The following is an 18,427-nucleotide window of genomic DNA, read 5'->3' as shown; positions in this document are numbered from 1 at the left end:
AGAAGCTATCGTTTTGTGATAACTTGTTTTGTGATAACGCTCGGGAGAAAAATTCAATTAATGGCTATCTAATGTGATGTTTGCTCTACTTGGATTACCATCCTATGGAGTAAACGCTACACACAAGACATGTGCTAATAAGAAGTTGTATGAGACTAACCTGGCACCACGTGGCTGTAAGAAAGTATTTTATGTGAGACCAACGTGGTCTCACGCGGCACTTAACGTGTTAAACAGGGTGTCTACTACAATTCCAAAACTAAATTTCGTCACTTTTTCGTGACCTTTTCTTTACCAAACCATAAAATTTCATAATATTCAAAAACTGATAAAAGTACCTATAATTTTTTGGCACTTATCTGTATCTTATCTCTACTTACAAAGGCTATTCCCTGGAGCGATAGAAACTGGTGTCTTCTCACATCACTTTCAGCATATTCACTGTATATAGTCTGCTTTTGAGATTTGGTACCGTCTGAAGCATGCTTTGCTTGCGATTTGGTAGTGTCTAAAGCCGACTATAGACATTTTTGGTGGTGAATTTTGACGTTTTATAGGACAAAATTTTTCAGTCTCTACTTACGGTATATTTGTACAGATAAAAAAAAAAAAAAAAAAAAAAAAAGTCTTGACTCAAAAGCTAAATTTCGTGACTTTTTCTTGACTTTCATGACCATTTTCTGATTTCGTAACTTTTCCATGACTTTCGTGACCAATAGACACCCTGTTAAAACATGCAAAAGCACAAAATCTGTTAACAATTTCGAAATATTTCTCTGCTCTTCCTCAGTGTTATTCACAAACCTTATTACACAGGAAATGCTCCTTCAGTATGTGTAAATGCTTCAAGTTTAAATATTTCTTTCGACGTACCGTATTTATGCGATTCTAAGACACTTTTTTTGTCGATATTTTTGCCTCTAAAATCAAGGTGCGTCATAGATTTAAGATTAGGCAGATTAGATTTGAAATTTAGGCCAGATTAGATGGCATTTTGTCAAAAATTGCTAATCCTGTTAGAAGGAAGATAGTGATGCCGATGAGGAAATAGATAATGAGCAGTAACCTGTCAATGTTGTTTCTGTGAGTGTGAGTGCAAAACAGATGAAAAGAAAGAAGTTTAAATAATTGTTACATAATTATTTGTTTCTTTGTGTGTGTGTGTACATACTGGTATAATATAGCAGTATAATATACATACTGGTATAATACAATACCGATAATGGATTGCTATAAAACTGACGCAAGCAAAGCACGCGTAATTACATTACATTTAAAAAAAAAAGTACCAGCAGATGCATATGAATATACCATAAATTCCATAAGTAGAAGCTTTTCTTTGTTATAATTAAATATAAACTAATTATTTGCTGAGCAAAACTATATATTTTCATTAAAATTCAACTCGTGTTACTGTTTCGCCAACTAACTCTTTGGCTTCATCAGACACTATGTGATACAGTATAACTGTACAATCGTATATACATACAACAGATTGTACAGTTATACTGTACCACATAGTGTCTGATGAAGCCAAAGAGTCAGTTGGCGAAACAGTAACACGTGTTGAATTTTAATAAAAATATATAGTTTTGCTCAGCAAATAATTAGTTTATACATAAATTCCAGCTGTAAATTCAATATTTCTTTATTTTCCCATAACATTATTTGTTTTCCCATGTTTATTAATCTTTTTTTTTCAGTCTTTAAAATCAATGATTTTTTTTTTTTTCGCCAAGGATACGTCTTACATTCGAGGATGTAAAGTATTTTTTTTTATTTTTTTTTATTTTTCCTTCAAAAATTGGGGATGCATCTTACATTTGAGGGCGTCTTAGATTCGCGTAAATGCGGTATATCACACCATTATCAGTTCACGGAATGTTTCGCAGTTAAGTGAATATCTGTACAACATCAATCAATTGAGTGTATGTTATTTGCAATCTTACGCTGAAGTACATTCCAAGTACTTTTTATTAACCATAAATTAGGAATAGAACATTATCTTACTATCGAACTAGAAACTTATTTCATTCCTTTTATTCTACAGGATGGACAAGTAGAGAATTTCATACATCATGTCTTTTACATAGCAACAAGCTTTCTATAGATGCACTACCAGGGCTCATAGTGGTCTGGTCTCTTGTAAATAGTTGAAAAGTGACCAAAAGCATACGAAAAAGTGACCAAAAATGGCCAAAAGCACACGGAAAAGTGACCAAAATCTCATCTTTTTTTCCTTTGTCAATTTCTCCATCACCTCTCTCTTTGTTGTTTTGTTTCATATTTTCTTCTTTACTTCTTCTTTTTGAGCTTCCTTCTTTCTTAGGTTTTTAAAGTATGCATTGTAGTTACGGTAAGCAGACTTAGCAGATGTAAGAAGCTTCTGAGTAAGTGGAACCAGTTCTGGCCTATTTCAGAATTTCTTCATCCCAGACATTATATTTAACTTAGCATTGAGAGTTCTCAAAGATATGAAATATTCAAATTCATAACCTACTCTTAAAAAGAACATACACGAAGCATAACACAAGACGAACATGATGAACCACACAAACACACACACACAACGTTGAGCGGAGCATTAACTATTACGAGAGAAAACTAAAAGACTATTATGATAGAAGAAAGAATAGACACAGAAGGGTTCTCACACCACCTTGAGAGCTTAAGCATCCACCAACCATCCACTGTGCTTTAGAAAGAATAAAAGCTGATAAAGTTGATTGTTTCACATGTGGCAGCAAATACTGAAGCTTTCAGAAGAGTAATGAGTAACAAGTTTCTGCCTTTTCCCATTTATTTTTATAATATTTTTCTTAGAAAACTGCCAATGCAAAACATAAATCACATGAAAAAGTCACTTTACCTCCCAAAAAAGTATCTTCTAGTGACAAATTTGAAAAAAAAAAAAAAAAAAAAAAAAGGTAACTTTAAGTGACCAACTTGAAAAAAGTAACTTTTAGTTTGTTTGTTTTTTTTTTTTTTTTTTTTTTTTAAAAGCGACTCGCTACGAGCCCTGCGCTACGGAACAGAAGAGGAGTGCCTTAAAAATACTCACAGATTTTGTGCTTTCGAATGCACAATATATATTCTCTCCAACAAGTCTTTTTAAAAAACATGCCACTGATGATAGCTGGACTTTGACAGTCTACAATACTCTAACTGTTTTTCTTATTGAGAATTACCAGTCGAGGTAGAAAAACTGAAGTGATATGGGTAAATTCACATTACTAAAGACAAGACCTCCATTAACAGAAACTTGCTACGATAAAGCCAATACAAAACGATCTATCCGCCAGTAAATCCCAGAACCAAAAAATTACAAGTCATTCAATTCGTTCAAATATTTACAGGTTGACAAATCACCTCTACAATACGAGGATAATTCAAAAAGTAATGACACCAACCTCAGCACTTGGCCAATAGTACTGCGAACACACTGAACTGTTTATTATTAATGCACTTACGTTTCACTTGTTTTATCTTCCTATTTCTTCTCATTCCAGAGTAATCTTTTTGTTGTTCTGAAATATTACTATTCTACGAGGGAGATTCAGAAACTAATGCCTCCAAGCCCACTACTTGGCCAATAGTATTGCAAACATTCTGAACTGTTTATAATTAATGTACTGATGTTTAAGTTACAGAATGTCACTTGTTTTACTTTCTTATCTCTTCTCGTTCCAGAGTAATGGAGTAATCCGCGGTGACGACCGGCTGAAACAGCGGGCTGTCATTTAATTTCTGACTGTGGAAGGTTTGCGCCCAGGAATATTTATCACCGGCGACGAGTCGCGGATACACCATTAGAACTCGGAAACGAAGCGTCATTCGATGGAGTACCGCCACACGTTGTTTCCTCAGCCAAAAAAAAAAAAAAAAATCAAAGTTGTCCCATTTGCTGCAAAGTATTGTTGACATTCTGCCTCATCCTGCCTATAGTCCGGATCTTGCACCCTGCGACTTTTGGCTGTTCCCCAAACTTAAGGATCACATTAAGGGCCAACGCTACAGTTGTGACGCGGAGGTGGAAGCAGCAATTCGACAATTGTGGTGCCAGCAACCACCACAATTCTTCACCGATGGCATGAAAAAACTTCTTTCACATTGGGGCAAGTGTGTACCCGTAATGAGGACTACGTTGAAAAATGATGCCACCATTAGTAGCTGACACTGCAAGCTTTCCACTGATACCTGTATCGCTATCTGTCGCACACAAAGAAAGGTATCACCTTGGAGCATTACGTTCTGAACCACCCTTGTACATATATTCTTGAAATTCATGATAAAAATTTAATTTGCCACATTTAAGCTATGTATAGCAGCTCTTGTAATATGTCTAGACAAACAACTGAACGGCTCATCCTGATTGCAATGAACTCAATGTAGGACTCATTCTACTTATGTAAAACCTACATTGAACCTACATCAAGATAATCTTGACAATGATTTTGTCACTAATTGTTTTATGCAAAATTACATGGTTTACATAAATTAATTATATCCGGCTGCAGTGAAATTAAACCATTCAATGTTTACCCACAAGAGATATGCAAGAGAAGAAATTGCACACAGCTTAAATATGACAATGGTTTCTATGATGCAATGTCAAACATTGCATTGTAGACCGTGATTTTCTCTGTAAATGTTTGAACATACTGCACAATTTTTAGTTTTTATCCAAAACAACAAGTAGCCGTACTGTTTGTCTTCAACCTAGCAAGTTTCTGATAGTGGATGTCTTGTCTTCAGTCGTATGAATTCACTGACATCAGGATTGGTTGGTTTAAGCAGACATTTTTTTTTTTTTTTTTTTAACTGTTTAAACCAAAAAAAGAACGAAAAATACTTTAAATCGTGTGGACTTCATGGTGGCGTTTCCACATATCAAACCATCTGGATTAGTTTTATCTCGTTTTCACCTTTTAATTAGAGATGTACCGATACCACTTTTTCACCGATACCCGATACCGATACTTTTGGACACATTTCATATATATTATCAGGAATTTTCAGAATAATGAAATGATCCACATTGTAATAGGGTATATTAGATATAAGGCCAAAATTTGACACAGACAAAAAGCAGAATTTCATATTAGGTTCCATACAAAAAATATATTTCCTCTAAATTTAATCCAGCTCACATAAAATGAACTAAAAAGCAGCAAATACTTGTATAGTGTAAACTTAATTCTAAGAGTAAGTGATTGATATTTAGAGTTATAATGTACTTTGATAGTTACATTGTATTTACTATAGTACGGTAGGCATAACGTCATTGGCTTTCTGCGAAAAGTTGTAGTGACGTTTATGGGGAGTTGCCAGCTTGGTTACTCGTGGTTTGCTGAGCGCGGTGAATGGTGGGTGGTGATTGGCTATCCCCTTACCACACCCCCAGTGACGAACAGGTCCAAGCGCGGGATGTCAAGACGTTATACCTTCTGCACTTTAGTCTCTATTACATACATTTAATGCAAACGGATACTACCGTTACAAATTTTTACTGTGTACAAAATTATGCATGGTGAACCATGTGTTGCTGTGTATACCATAAAAAAATAAGAGCATTATTTAAGCGAAATCGAAAACGATAAAACTATTTACTAACTTTAGAACTACTGTAATTGTTTTTAACCAGTAAGTAGAAGAAAATAATGACAAAGTGAGCGTCTTGTGGGTCTCTTCCAAAGCATTTTCTTCTGAATCGAAACCTCTGTCTTGTTTGAGATTCAAATGACGGGTCTGCTATCCTGATGATGGGCGCCCAAAGGGGAGGGCAAAGTGCGACCCCCGCTGGCTCACGAAAATGTATACGTAATACAGCAAACCACGTATATTAAATACAAGACGTAATATAACAACCATGGAATGGGCCCCCCTAGAAAATTTTCTTCGGGTGCCCATGATACTGACTGAGAACCTTTGGCTTTTCTGTACCATTATTTTGGCATCGAGGGACTAAAAGTACCAGTTGAGTAGGGCACATCAAAGGCGTACACATGCATAAAGAAATCGATTGTACAATGAGAATTTAGATCAACTTTAAGTCTAAAAGAAACCGATGAAATATATGTGTCACTGTTAATATTAAACAAATTGAAAATATTTCAGAAAATTTATCGGTAAATATCAGTGTCCATTTGCCGATACCAATACCTCTAAAAGTGGTCGATATCACCAATTCCGATATATCGGTACATCCCTACTTTTAATCAAGGCGTCCCATTCAGTTCTCTGTCGAACCAGAACCCTTCTTTCAAGTGTAAACCAAGTAATGGTTCGGATGTCACTTGAAGCGAAAGTCTTCTCCTTGATAACCTCGGTATTATGTACGGATGCTAAACCTAAGCACACGAAACGATACCAAACTGTATATTTCTGCTTGCCTGAATGTCTGTTGTTTTATAAAGAAGCCAAGGTTGCTTAAATTATCGACTGCCTACGTAGCTCTCAACATTAGCTTGAATTGGGCTTTCAGTTTTAATTTTATTGAATGACATCTACATACTAAATTTGTAATTTAATGCCTCAGTTTTAGCGTACTGATTATGATACATTGACCTCAAAATTTTACATGTCAAGCAATAATGGAATTTTCCCGTTATTGCTTTGCATTTAAAGTAATAACAGGATTTTTCCGATGGCTACGCCGGGAGTTTCCTGATATATATATATATATATATATATATATATATATATATATATATATATATATATATATATATATATATATAATTCTGTATAATGGTTTGCGCAACTGTTTATCTTTTTGTTCTTCTGAAATGATTCTTTATATTAACGAGTATGTAAAGATCAGTACAACGTATTTTTATCTGGAGTCCTTCGTGAGTGAGTCGGCCGACTCATCGCATTTTGAGCAGTTAATCCCAGTTTCAAGTCCAAATGGAGGACAATTTCTCTCGGATGTAAGCCGAGAAGCGGTTTGGATTCCGCTTTAAGCTTATGTGGCCCCTTCTAGCATAACCCCGTTGTTGCATAATAACACCAAGGCGAAACAAACTTATTTCTTCCATATGTAATATAAATACACAAAGAAACTGATTTAAACGAAACAAAAAAACTGGTTTAAACAAAAAAAAAACTATAAATTTATCTTATCTATATTTATCTTATTTTTTTAAAAAAATAAAAAATATGGTTTTTGCCAACTGTGATTGACACCACTTTTGATTTTCTACATCAACTGATAAAGTGAGAGACAGACTATTGAAATAATATCGAAGATAAATTGAACAGGCACATCATCGGTGGCCACACAAATTTGCACGGATTACGAAGAACATGTACTTCAAATTATAAATCGAAGTATTATCTGTGCACATTTTGATATTTTGTTTCGTGAGTGTAGTTGCTGAATTGTAAACTACTGATCTCAACAACGAATGAAATGACATGAAATAAAATCTTTCAGTGTTACGTCCCACGATTATGCCGGTTAGGCTAAAGGAGACGGTGATGATGAGAAATGAATGGAACAGTGGAACGAATCAAGTGGGAGGAAACTGGAGAACCCCGAGAAAAAAACACGAACACAGTGTTTGTCCACTACAAAGACTACTTAGTGCGAGTTGAGATCGAACCAGGGACTCCACGCACTAGAGGTGAACGCTCTACCACTGAGCCACTGTTCCCCCTTTCTACAATGAATGAAATGGTTACAGAAGCAATATCATTATTAAAAAACCTACATCAAAGTATGAGTTACCTGTACGATTCCGATATGATCCAGTAGAAATTTTTCTAACGCGTGGAAGTTGCAGTCGAAAGCATCCTAGGCACTTATCGGCGTCATGAAGCTCCAGGCCTTCTCCAGCAAGACCGTCAAAAGAATGTCTATGTGCAGATGTACTGGAATCTCCACCGCCATTTTCTGAAAGATACAAATTTACCACACTGAAAATAGAAATTTTTTTCTGCTATCATATTGTGTCGTGAAAAAGTTCTACGATATACCTTGTTAAAGAAGTCTCAAATTACAACTAACTATACTAGGTACATAGTATTTACATATCTAGATATTTTATTATACATAAGAAGCCTATTAATACGATTGAACATTCATTTCCGTACTTTTTAGCTTCATCAACTATCAACTTTTTAATTTGAAGATTTCTCTGAACTTTTGGTGACTGAGGCTTTCACTTTCGTCCGAGGTTTTCAGCTAGAAGACAGTAGATGCTTTAGGCGAGTTCTGAGTTAGTATTAAAAAGAACTCACTCACTCTATGGCCTATGGAACCCGGAGGTTCAATATCGCGTTCACAAAAGCTCTCCATCAATTTCTATCCTTAGCCAATTGGATCCAGTTTCTACTTTATATTCCTATTTCTGCGAGTTACATCTTAATATTGTCCTTCCATCTGCGCCTAGGTCTTCCTAATGGACTTTTTCCGATTGGTCTTCCAGTTAAGACTTTGAAAGCGTTTCTACTTTCTTCCATTCTAGCTACATGACCTGCCCACCTAAGCCTCCTAGACTTGATGACCCTAACAATGTTGGATAAGCCGTACAAATTATGTAGTTCCTCGTTATGAAGTTTCCGCCATTCCCCACTCCCGTTTCTCTTGGGTCCGAACATTCGTCTCAGGATCTTGTTCTCAAATACTTTCAGTCTACGTTCTTCCCTCAGAGTAAGCGATCACGTTTCGCAATCATACAGCACAACAGGCATAATTATAGTATCATATACTTTAAACTTCAAATTCCCCGACAGAATTCACGGCGACAAAAGATTTTGAACTGAATAATAACCCGAATTCCCTGCATTTAGTCGACATTTAATTTCTTGGTGAATATGGTTTTCGACTGTTAATATTGAACCTATATATTTGAAAGTATCCACTTTATCAAAAGTATTATCTGATATTTTAACGCATCCATAATTTGCCGTATTATGATCCCGACGAACTTCCATGTATTTAGTTTTTCCTGCAATTACTTCTCAACCCATGTCCCTGCAAGCGTTTAATAAGATTTCTGCATTTCTTTCTATTGTTCTTCTATCATCCCCTATTAAATTTACATCACCAGCATATGCATGACCTGGTGAATACCGTTCAACTGTAGGCCCTGGTTGCTATCTTTGATTTTCCTCATAGCGTATTCCAGGACAAAGTTTAATAATAGTGAAGACATGGCATCTTGTTTCAGGCCATTCTCGGCGTGAACGCTCGTGGACAAAAATTTTCCTACCCGGACTTTACTTTGGGATTCATTTAAATATACCTTAATTAATCTAATTACCTTTTTCGGTATTCCAAATTCTGTAAGAATACCGATTACGAATTCTGTAAGAATAGTGTGTATTACATAACGCTAAACATTTAAAAAAAGAAAAAAAGAAATAAAGAAAACAAAATCACCTGTTTCTTGCATTTCCTTCAATTGATTGAGCTTCGATGTCTCTTGTGGTCGTCGTCTCCAGGAATATGTAGTCTCTCCCTCAGCTGGGAAAAGGTTCTCCAGAATTCGTGGAAGACTGATTCCCATGTAACATTGTTTCTCCATGTCTGGTTTTATTTTTATTGAATGAACCGAGATGGTGCTTAGCGAAGAAGCTACTCGGGTCAGCGGCGTCGGAAAATCTGACAACCTAATAAATAAATGAAAATCTATTATCAAATATTGTATTTGACGCGCAAAGCTCATTGAGAGAGACGAGCACATCACTAAGAGATTAAAGAATCATTCTTTATTTATAAATATAAAACCGGCTTTAAATCTAGATTCTGGCAACATTGATAAAACCTGGCTACCTACTTTTCACGTATAATTTCGTTCTTGCAACAGTGGCTCAGCATAGGTACCACGCTTCGTTCAAACTGAAATTCTTCTCTCTTCCACTGTGCTCTGTTCGTTCTTTTTTACTAACAATGTTTTACGTTCATTTGGTGGTATGTCTTTCTGTATTTCTTTTACCTTTTTACCTTATCACTGAAGACGGAATTAGACTGTTGTTCCCATACATCTGGAGAATATATAGTTTCCCCACGGGAGGATATATTGGTAAGTAACCAATTTTTTTGATTAATTTAAATCATCCTCTTATGTACCTACATAATTTTAACACTTCAATGTATCTCCTAATTACTTAGTACTTAGAAAATACTCTGTACTTAGTGGAATAGGTTGTGTTCATCATTTACAGAAAAATACGTCTTTAAATCAACTATGAAGTTACAGGTTAGATCAGTGGTTCTCAACCTTTTTTTACTGACGACACATTTTACTCAACGTCAAGGACATCGCGACACACTTGTTTGATATTTTTATTAAATAATAATAATAATATATATTATAATAGTGAAACCAATTACAGAAGGCTGTTTCATCCTTATGGCAGCAATTTGCAGTCGCCACTAGAGGCGCTAGTTTCGCGTCAGCAACGTGACGCACGCAGTACGGGGTAGCCAGACACTTGTGTACAAGCCGTGCAGAGGAGAGACGTGTGTGAGCAGAATGCCGCCGAAAATCTACCCTTTTTGGGAGGGCTACATCGTAGCACTTTCTAATATAGGCTACAGCTATAGCTGAATAAGAACACAGTGCAAGAAGAAAGGTTTCACAGTGTCTGATAAGGGAATTAATGTAGCCATCCATTGCAATGCAAACCCAGAGCAAACCATTGCCATGCGTTGTCAAGAGGGGCAAAAGAAGCAACCGGCTCCACAACGCAGTCAAGACGTCATTGCCAAGGTCTGCCGGTTTGTGATCCAGGAGAATCCACCCACCCAACGTGACACAGCGAGGCGTGTTGGACGGTCAACTGCAACTGTACACCGAATCATACGCGATAATTTGGGACTCAGAAGTGCACACAAGCGGCGGGTCCATGTTCTGAAGCCAACGCACATCGCAGAACGGCGGGTGGCATGCAAAAGGCTGTATGAAGGTTACCTGACAGGTGACAAATGGCATTATGTGATCACCTTAGATGAAGCATGGGTCTATTTGACAGGATCCCAGCAGATGCGTGCAATTTACTACTGCCGCAGTGATGGAACCGATCATGCAAAGTGGGCTCGCTCCTGCAAAGAGAGTTTTCCAAAAGGATTTATGGTAGTGACGGGCAAAAGGAAAGCTTCTGATACACCGGGTGTCATCAAATGTCAAGGTGAATGCAGCGTATTGTATCGAGCATGTACTGGAGCCCATCTATCCCCAACATGCCCCGGTTTTTGTATGGCAATGACACTGACAGTGTTCATCCACCAGGACAAGGCCAGCAGCCATACTGCCAAACGAACGGTGGCCTACATGACACGTATGGAACAGGTAGTGTTGTAAAAAAACGGTTTTTTTTCTGTGAAGTTTTTTTTCAATAAAAAACATCGTTCTTTTTCGTGTTTTTTTTCAAATCTCTGTTTTTTTTCTGGCAACTATTATTTATTGATTTATGTTGCAGATTATTGAAATAATCAACAGAACTTGAGTCGAAGCCCTCGTAACTTACAAATTTTTTGTTTCTTTGTACATACATACTAGCAAAATTGTGTGATTATTCCTTTCGGCCCCAGGTCATTTTTGGCGTTTTCCTACATTTCCAGTTAGTGACTTATTGCTCAAAAACTATTCATCCGATTGATATGGTTAAGGCCTTGTTTTTTTAGAAAATAGAAGTGGCTATTTTTTGGTGTAAGTTGCATTGCATTGTTGCCAACGGGTGGGAAATTACTTAGGGAAATGTAGGGGTGAAAATTTACAAAAAAATCCCTAACCGAATTTCAATTTTTTTTGTATCTAGCACCAGTGTTGCTAGATGGGTTCAATTCATCTAAAGAAATCTTTGGTGTGTTGACAAGGTAGTGGGAAATCCTGAAGTCGCTGGCTTCCATTCAAAGAGAGAAAGAAAAATTTCTGTCATACACATTAAATTTTGACACTTTTTACGCCTCAGAAGCAAAAATCAAATATGCCAAGGCTACAGCTTCTCTAATTATCCTATTGAAACTTTTTATGGTACGTTCTGTAGCGCAGAGAGGAAGCTTTCAGGTAGTGATACGTTTGTTTCAATGTAACCAGTAAGAGGGTAATAATAGAGGGGAAAAGGGAAATTTTCCGAATTTTTCACCTAAAAGCGGGAATTAATTGTCTTAGCTGGAAACACTGCCATCAGACAGACGAAAACTATCTGAAAATAGCCCTTAGTACTCCAAGAATATATCCTACAAGTATCATGGCGATATCTAACAAAGTAAGCAAGAAAATTTAAAAAAATCTCATTCTACCTCAGAAATTCACCAGTTTCTTACCATTTACAGAACATGGTTTATTATAAACCTCAACTGCACTTTCTCTAATTATTCTAGTGAAACTTTTTATGGTGCGCTGTGTAGGCTAAGGATGAGGCTGTTAGATACTGGTACGTTTGTTCGAATGTAGCCAACAAGAAAGAAATAATAGAAATAAAAAAGGGATTTTTTTCCAAAATTTGCCCCTAAAATCTGGAATTAAAATTTTCTGTAGCTCGCAACACTACTATCAGACACACACAAACTATCTTAAAATAAGCTTTGGTATCCCTCTAATATATCCTACAAGTATTGTGACGATATCTAATAAAGTAAGCATGTCAATAAAAAATATCTCATTCTACCTTTTAAAAAATCACAGTCATCTTCTCAATTAGAGAACAAGGTGTACTGTAAACCTCAACTGTACTTCCCCTAATTATCCTATTGAAACTTTTTATAGTGCGTTGTGTAGAGCAAAGACGATACTTCCAGATACTGGTACGTTTGGTCCGATATAGCCAACAAGAGGGAAATAATAGAGACAAAACAGATAATTTTTCAAAAATTTCCCCCTAAAATATGGAATTAAAATTTTCTGTAGCTGGTAACACTGCTACCAGACAGATGCAAACTATCTTAAATTAAACATTGGTACACCACTAATATAACCTACAAGTATTATGACGATATTTAAGGAACAAAACTTCTAATTACCAAAAATATATTATGGTAAACAGAAAAGTAAGGAAAAACTAGAAAAATTAAGTGTTAAAACCTAAATACGAATTTTCGTGCGTTCCCTAATTAACCCATTGTAACGATCTGTACTTACATTTGTTAAGTAAGAACAAATGTTCGATTGGCGTAAGTTGACTTGCACTCGGACGTATAGGTACGAATTTATAAACAAAAATTTCTAATTTTTTGCCCAAACTTAGGAAAATTTTAATTTCCCTAATTGGCAACACTGCGCGCAGGCCCGTCCAATTAATGTCAACAGTTAGGTATCCATCCGAGGTATCTACCTGGCAAGTCTTAAGGAGGTCTTTCTACAAGGAAGGAAGCTACAAGGGAAAAAAGAAGTAAAGGAAATTCGAAATTAGAAAATTCTCGAATGTTTGACTGGGGTGAAATTTGAGAAGGAAATTCGACACCAGAAGAAAAAAATTAATATGATAAACAATAGTCCAACCATATTTTGCAAGAATAATATCCCGATATCTTAATTAATGTCCACACAGGAGCGAATTAAACAAATGACGCACCCGTGTGTGCCACTTTGGCCACCTGGGCCACCGAGTATACATTAGATTACGTTTTTTGACTACTAACTCGTGTTGTTGGTGTATTTATAGTCTCGACTAATAATAATATCGTTGTTAGTCTCGACTAATAATAATATCGTTGTTGTAAACAATAACTTTATAAGGAAAATTTTCTCTCCTTTTTACATCTGAGTTCCAACACTGTTGGTGAGAAATGCAGGGTGTTTCAAAATGAATTTTGAGGTTTTAAGTCTTCGTAGTACTTATTACATTTTACGTACATTTATAAGCAATGCATCAAGTAAAAGAGCACCTCAAAGCAATGCATCAAGTAAAAGAGCACCTCTTTGCTACAAGTGTTCAATGTGATATTCATTCGTCACACGGCACACATCTAGTCGATAGGCGAGAAAGGCCCATAAACTTTCCGCCATATGGTACAAAACACATTCAATTTAGGGGAGTCTCGTTTCAAGTGTACCATCTCCTGAGGATTTGCTGACGGCCAGATACAAACATTATGAGTGTTCACATTAGTTCTTAGGTGAAATGTCGATTTATCACTGAAGACGACACGATTCAGAAAATCTTCATTGTTATGCAGCAATATTTCACTTGCGAAATTGGCACGTAAACCGTAGTCTGTAGGCTTTAGACCTGTAGCAACTGCAAACGATAAGGACGTAGTTGCAAGCGTCTCCTTAATATTCTTCACACAGACCGTTGCACTGTACAGATTCAGTTTTTATTAAAATACAAAAAATTTTCTGCTCTCTAGTCTACATCTTTGCTGCTTGCTCTTTCTAACGGCAGACAGAAGAAACAATGCATGTACATGCGTGCGTACAAAACTGTTTGAGTTGCTCTTTCATTTGATATAATATTTATAATTGTAAGTTAATTGTAATAGATACTACAAAGTTTCAAAACCCTAATATTAATTTTGAAACACCCTGCATTACTTCAAATTGTGTAATCCTATATTCATGTCTTTTATATACATATCATCAGGGCCGGTCCTAGTCAATTTGTCGCCTCGTGCAATAGCATAATTTGCCGCCTCCCTCTTTCTCCAGAAAGAACAAATCTTAAAAGTCATTAATTTAATTATGCTACTCCAGAATGAACAACAAAGGTAAGTGAAGTTGCACTCAGAAAGGCTTAAATACTTACTAAAAATGCAATCCCGTTGTGTCTGTTTTTTTTTTTAAATATTAATCTACCAGTATTATGTTAGTGAAAGATAAAGCAAACACACCTGCAGAGGAAAGATGGTAATCCTTTTTATAGAATTCACTATCGAGCTTCAATCTCAATGTATCAGTTTGCAATTCCAGTGCAACTAGCTCTTTTATCTTTATTTCTTGATTTCTCTTCTATAATTGTTAACATTTTTTTAAAAAAAAGTTGTTTCTATCTTCAATGATAAGGAACTTGTTTCTGACAAAAACAAGACTAGTTGTCATATCAAAACTATGATAACTTACTAAATGGAACAGATATTCACTACTGTTCGAGAATTGAATTCTTGCATTTGGCAACAATCAAGCAATTTGTGCTCGGATTTATTCGACCATTTGCTTTAGCATTGTCCATGTGGCCTTAAACTAATGCAACCTAAACATAATTTATGAATGTAGTATTCAAATAGAAGGTCAGCTTAGTAAATGTAACTACCATCATCATGAAGTCTGTTTCCAACAAGAAATATTTAATTTAAATAATATATTTATGACATTTTTGCCGGACCATCCAAACTTGCCGCTCCACGCAAATGCACGTGTTGCAAGTATGGTAGAGCCGGCTCTGCATATCATATATATCTAGTCGACAAATTATTTATATATGACGTTTAGAAAAATACTATTAGGCAAATTAGTATTAGTTTTTACCATTAGACAAGTTATTTGAATTTTATACTGTTCGTGACATTATTTTCGTAGTTATTAAAGGCCTGCTTTCACGAAAAAACAAAATTTCATTTCTACTTTTATTTCTTAGTTGATACTGATGAAAACTGCCGAAACCCGAATTGTTAATAGGTATGGTATTCATGTAAATTGTAAAATATTTGTAGCGTATCAGTATCTAGCGTTTAATTTATGTTGCATTTTATGGTGATTATACCTACATAAAAATATTTAGTACTGAAATAGACGTAAGATGCATTACAAATGACTATTTGAAAAAAAACGAAATTTAGAAAAAAAACGAGAGGCAATGTTTTTTTTCTAAAAAAAACGTACATATCTGAAAAAATACGAACGGTTTTTTTTCTATTTACAACACTAGGAACAGGAGACAGGTGTAAAGGCTATCCCATTTCGAGACATCCCCGTTAAGTCACCAGATGCATCCCCTATGGACTTCTGTGCTTTCGACCTCCTCAAACGGAACATCAATAAGCGTCGTCCGACCACACTTGGTGGCCTTTGGAAAGTGTGCAAGGAGGAGTGAGCGAAATTGGACCAGGCAGTGCTCAATAGAGGTTTCCTTCAGTGGAAACTACGATGTCGTGCAATCGTTCACCAACGGGGCTCTCACATCGAACATGATCGCTGGTGGAAACGGGGTTTTACGCCCTAGAGCATGGGTCTGTACTTCACTACCATAAGGCTGAAACAGCCTTCTGTAGTTGTCATAATGACTCTTAATGTATAACACTGAGCATTATTGCTACCGCTGGAGGTGTTGAGTGGTACAGTCTGTCTCGATTTTAACTGATTATTACTAAATTCTTTGTGATTTTTAAGTTCTAAAATTTTGCGACACACCTTAAGGGACTGAGTAATACATCAGTGTCACGACACACTGGTTGAGAGCCACTGGGCTATATACGAACTGAGCAAGAACAAATGCCATATCAGAAACGTTGGTTAGCTTACTGAATAGTATTTTGTATAGTTACTAGAAAAGTACGATTACCACAACTTACATTATTAGATAACGCTCATTTATAACGTGAACTGGAAATCCGAACTGCATGTTTATATTCCTCGTATGATTAAAAAAAAAAAAAAAAAAGTCATGTTGATTTTGTAACGTTTCAGACTATTTTTAACTTACCGTTAAAATTCTTTTACCTTTCTGTTACAATTATTGCCCACAGTTCGATTAAGTCAACATGATCCAGCACCTTAATTTTTACTCATAATTGCAAGAGAAATTAGGTACATCAAATGCATATCACAATTAACTTTTATTCTTAAAACCCCATGAATAATCTTTCTTCTGTTGTCATAGCAGCGCGAAACAAATAACTATATCTTGTTACAGGAACTCTCATTACATGATTATTTTATCTATATCAACCTATATTCTCAAGGATGTTATAAATAGAGGATCTGCCCATATGTATCTTCATCCTATTAAATCGATGAAGCCAAAAAACAACCGAGCATAGGCACATCTGATTGGCTATTCTCGTTTTCGCCATCGTCTGATTGGCTACTTTCGTTTCCGCCATGATTGTTGGCTCAAAACATTGCGATCCTATTGGGCGGAGTGGGCAGAGTAGGGGTGGTGAAATTGTGACGTATGGCTTCAAAATTTTGTTGTAAGGGCAGATCCTCTATTTTATAAGATCCTTGTATATTCTACATTTTTCTTCTTCTTCTTCTTCTTCACAACAGATTGTGCTCTTTTAAGCACCGTTGCCCAAAGTAGCTACAATTAGAAATGGAAGTAATTCACAAATGTCAGATATACAATATCGTTATAATTTAGACTGTTATTTAACTTAATTTCTTCTTCAGAAAAAAAAAAAATACTACAATCAGCAAAAACTTCCTAAAATGTTGGTGATCGCTGCACATACAAACTCGAACTTGGCGGTACCAATATAAAAACAATCTCTGACGCTACTAAATAAAATCAGTACTAAATCTTTACGTATTCTTAAGGAGATAATATTAAGTATTTCGGATAATTTATCTAGTATCCATTATCAATGACCGTACAGGCTTTAAAACATATTCAGCAGCAGGATCTTCACATGCTTAAGGCTTCGACGTAAGTGGAAATCTTTAAAAAGACATGACGTATTGTAACCTAGTACCGTATTTTAATAACTTGTATTTTTCTTTGGGGGGGGGGGGGTCAGGTTATTTTTATATGCGTTCCTTGTTTTTGGAGTACATCGGGCCCTAAAATAATACAATCAGCTATTAAAATGCATACATAGGATATTTCCCTCGATCTCCTCTCCCCAAAGGAAAAGATACAGTAAGCTATTACAACACGTTTCGTTTTTTTTTTTAAAGAAAAAAAAATTGAACATTTTCTTTCACTGAATTCGCTTTAAGCATGTGAAGATTCTGGTGATGAAGAAGTTTTAAGCTCCTAAGGTCCTTGATAATGGATACTCAACAAAGTATTGAAATACTGGATATATTTCCGTAGGAATACTAAAATTTAGTACTAATTTCATTTGGTAATATATATTCCATTCATTTTATTAGCCATAATAATGTTCGAGCGCCTTCGTGGCTAAGCGGTTAGCGTACGCGCCTTTGGCGTGGGAGGCCCGGGTTCGATTCCCGGCGGGAGCTCATGTGGTTCGGATTCCACCTTAATCAGTAGGTCCACGTCTCATATAGCCTCGCTGCTGAACGGGACGTTAAACTCAAAATCAATCAACCAATCATAATAATGCTACTATTTATACACACTTCATACAATTTAAAATACTTTACTTCTGTACGCTTTAGTTGCTTTCTTCATCTCGCACTCATAAACAAATTACTTCAACTTATAGCCTACGTACAAGTGTGAAAAATTGTGATACAGTTTAAAGTAGCAGAAATTTACAATACATGCTCAAATTCTGGATTCCGTGGATTTCTGGTTTACCAAAACCTCTAGGCATAATCAAACACAACTTCAAGGAGATTAAAGATATTAA

At 35.9% G+C, this 18,427-nt stretch overlaps 1 protein-coding gene across 1 annotated transcript in view; it reads right to left on the bottom strand.

Moving 5' to 3' along the window:
* rictor (rapamycin-insensitive companion of Tor) overlaps window positions 1-18,427 on the bottom strand; it is a 219,451-nt gene that overhangs the window by 25,617 nt on the left and 175,407 nt on the right. The window contains exons 22-23 of the mRNA XM_081742104.1: window positions 9,389-9,618; window positions 7,733-7,897 (exon numbers count right to left, since the gene is read on the bottom strand). Coding sequence (XP_081598230.1) covers window positions 7,733-7,897; window positions 9,389-9,618 — 395 coding nt within the window. The remainder of the gene's footprint in view (window positions 1-7,732; window positions 7,898-9,388; window positions 9,619-18,427) is intronic.

The sequence above is a fragment of the Thermobia domestica genome, chromosome 16, assembly GCF_964235325.1.
Source record: "Thermobia domestica chromosome 16, izTheDome1.hap1.1, whole genome shotgun sequence".
NCBI lineage: Eukaryota > Metazoa > Arthropoda > Insecta > Zygentoma > Lepismatidae > Thermobia > Thermobia domestica.
Note: the sequence above shows the minus strand (reverse complement) of the source record. Positions and strands in the feature narration are given on the sequence as shown.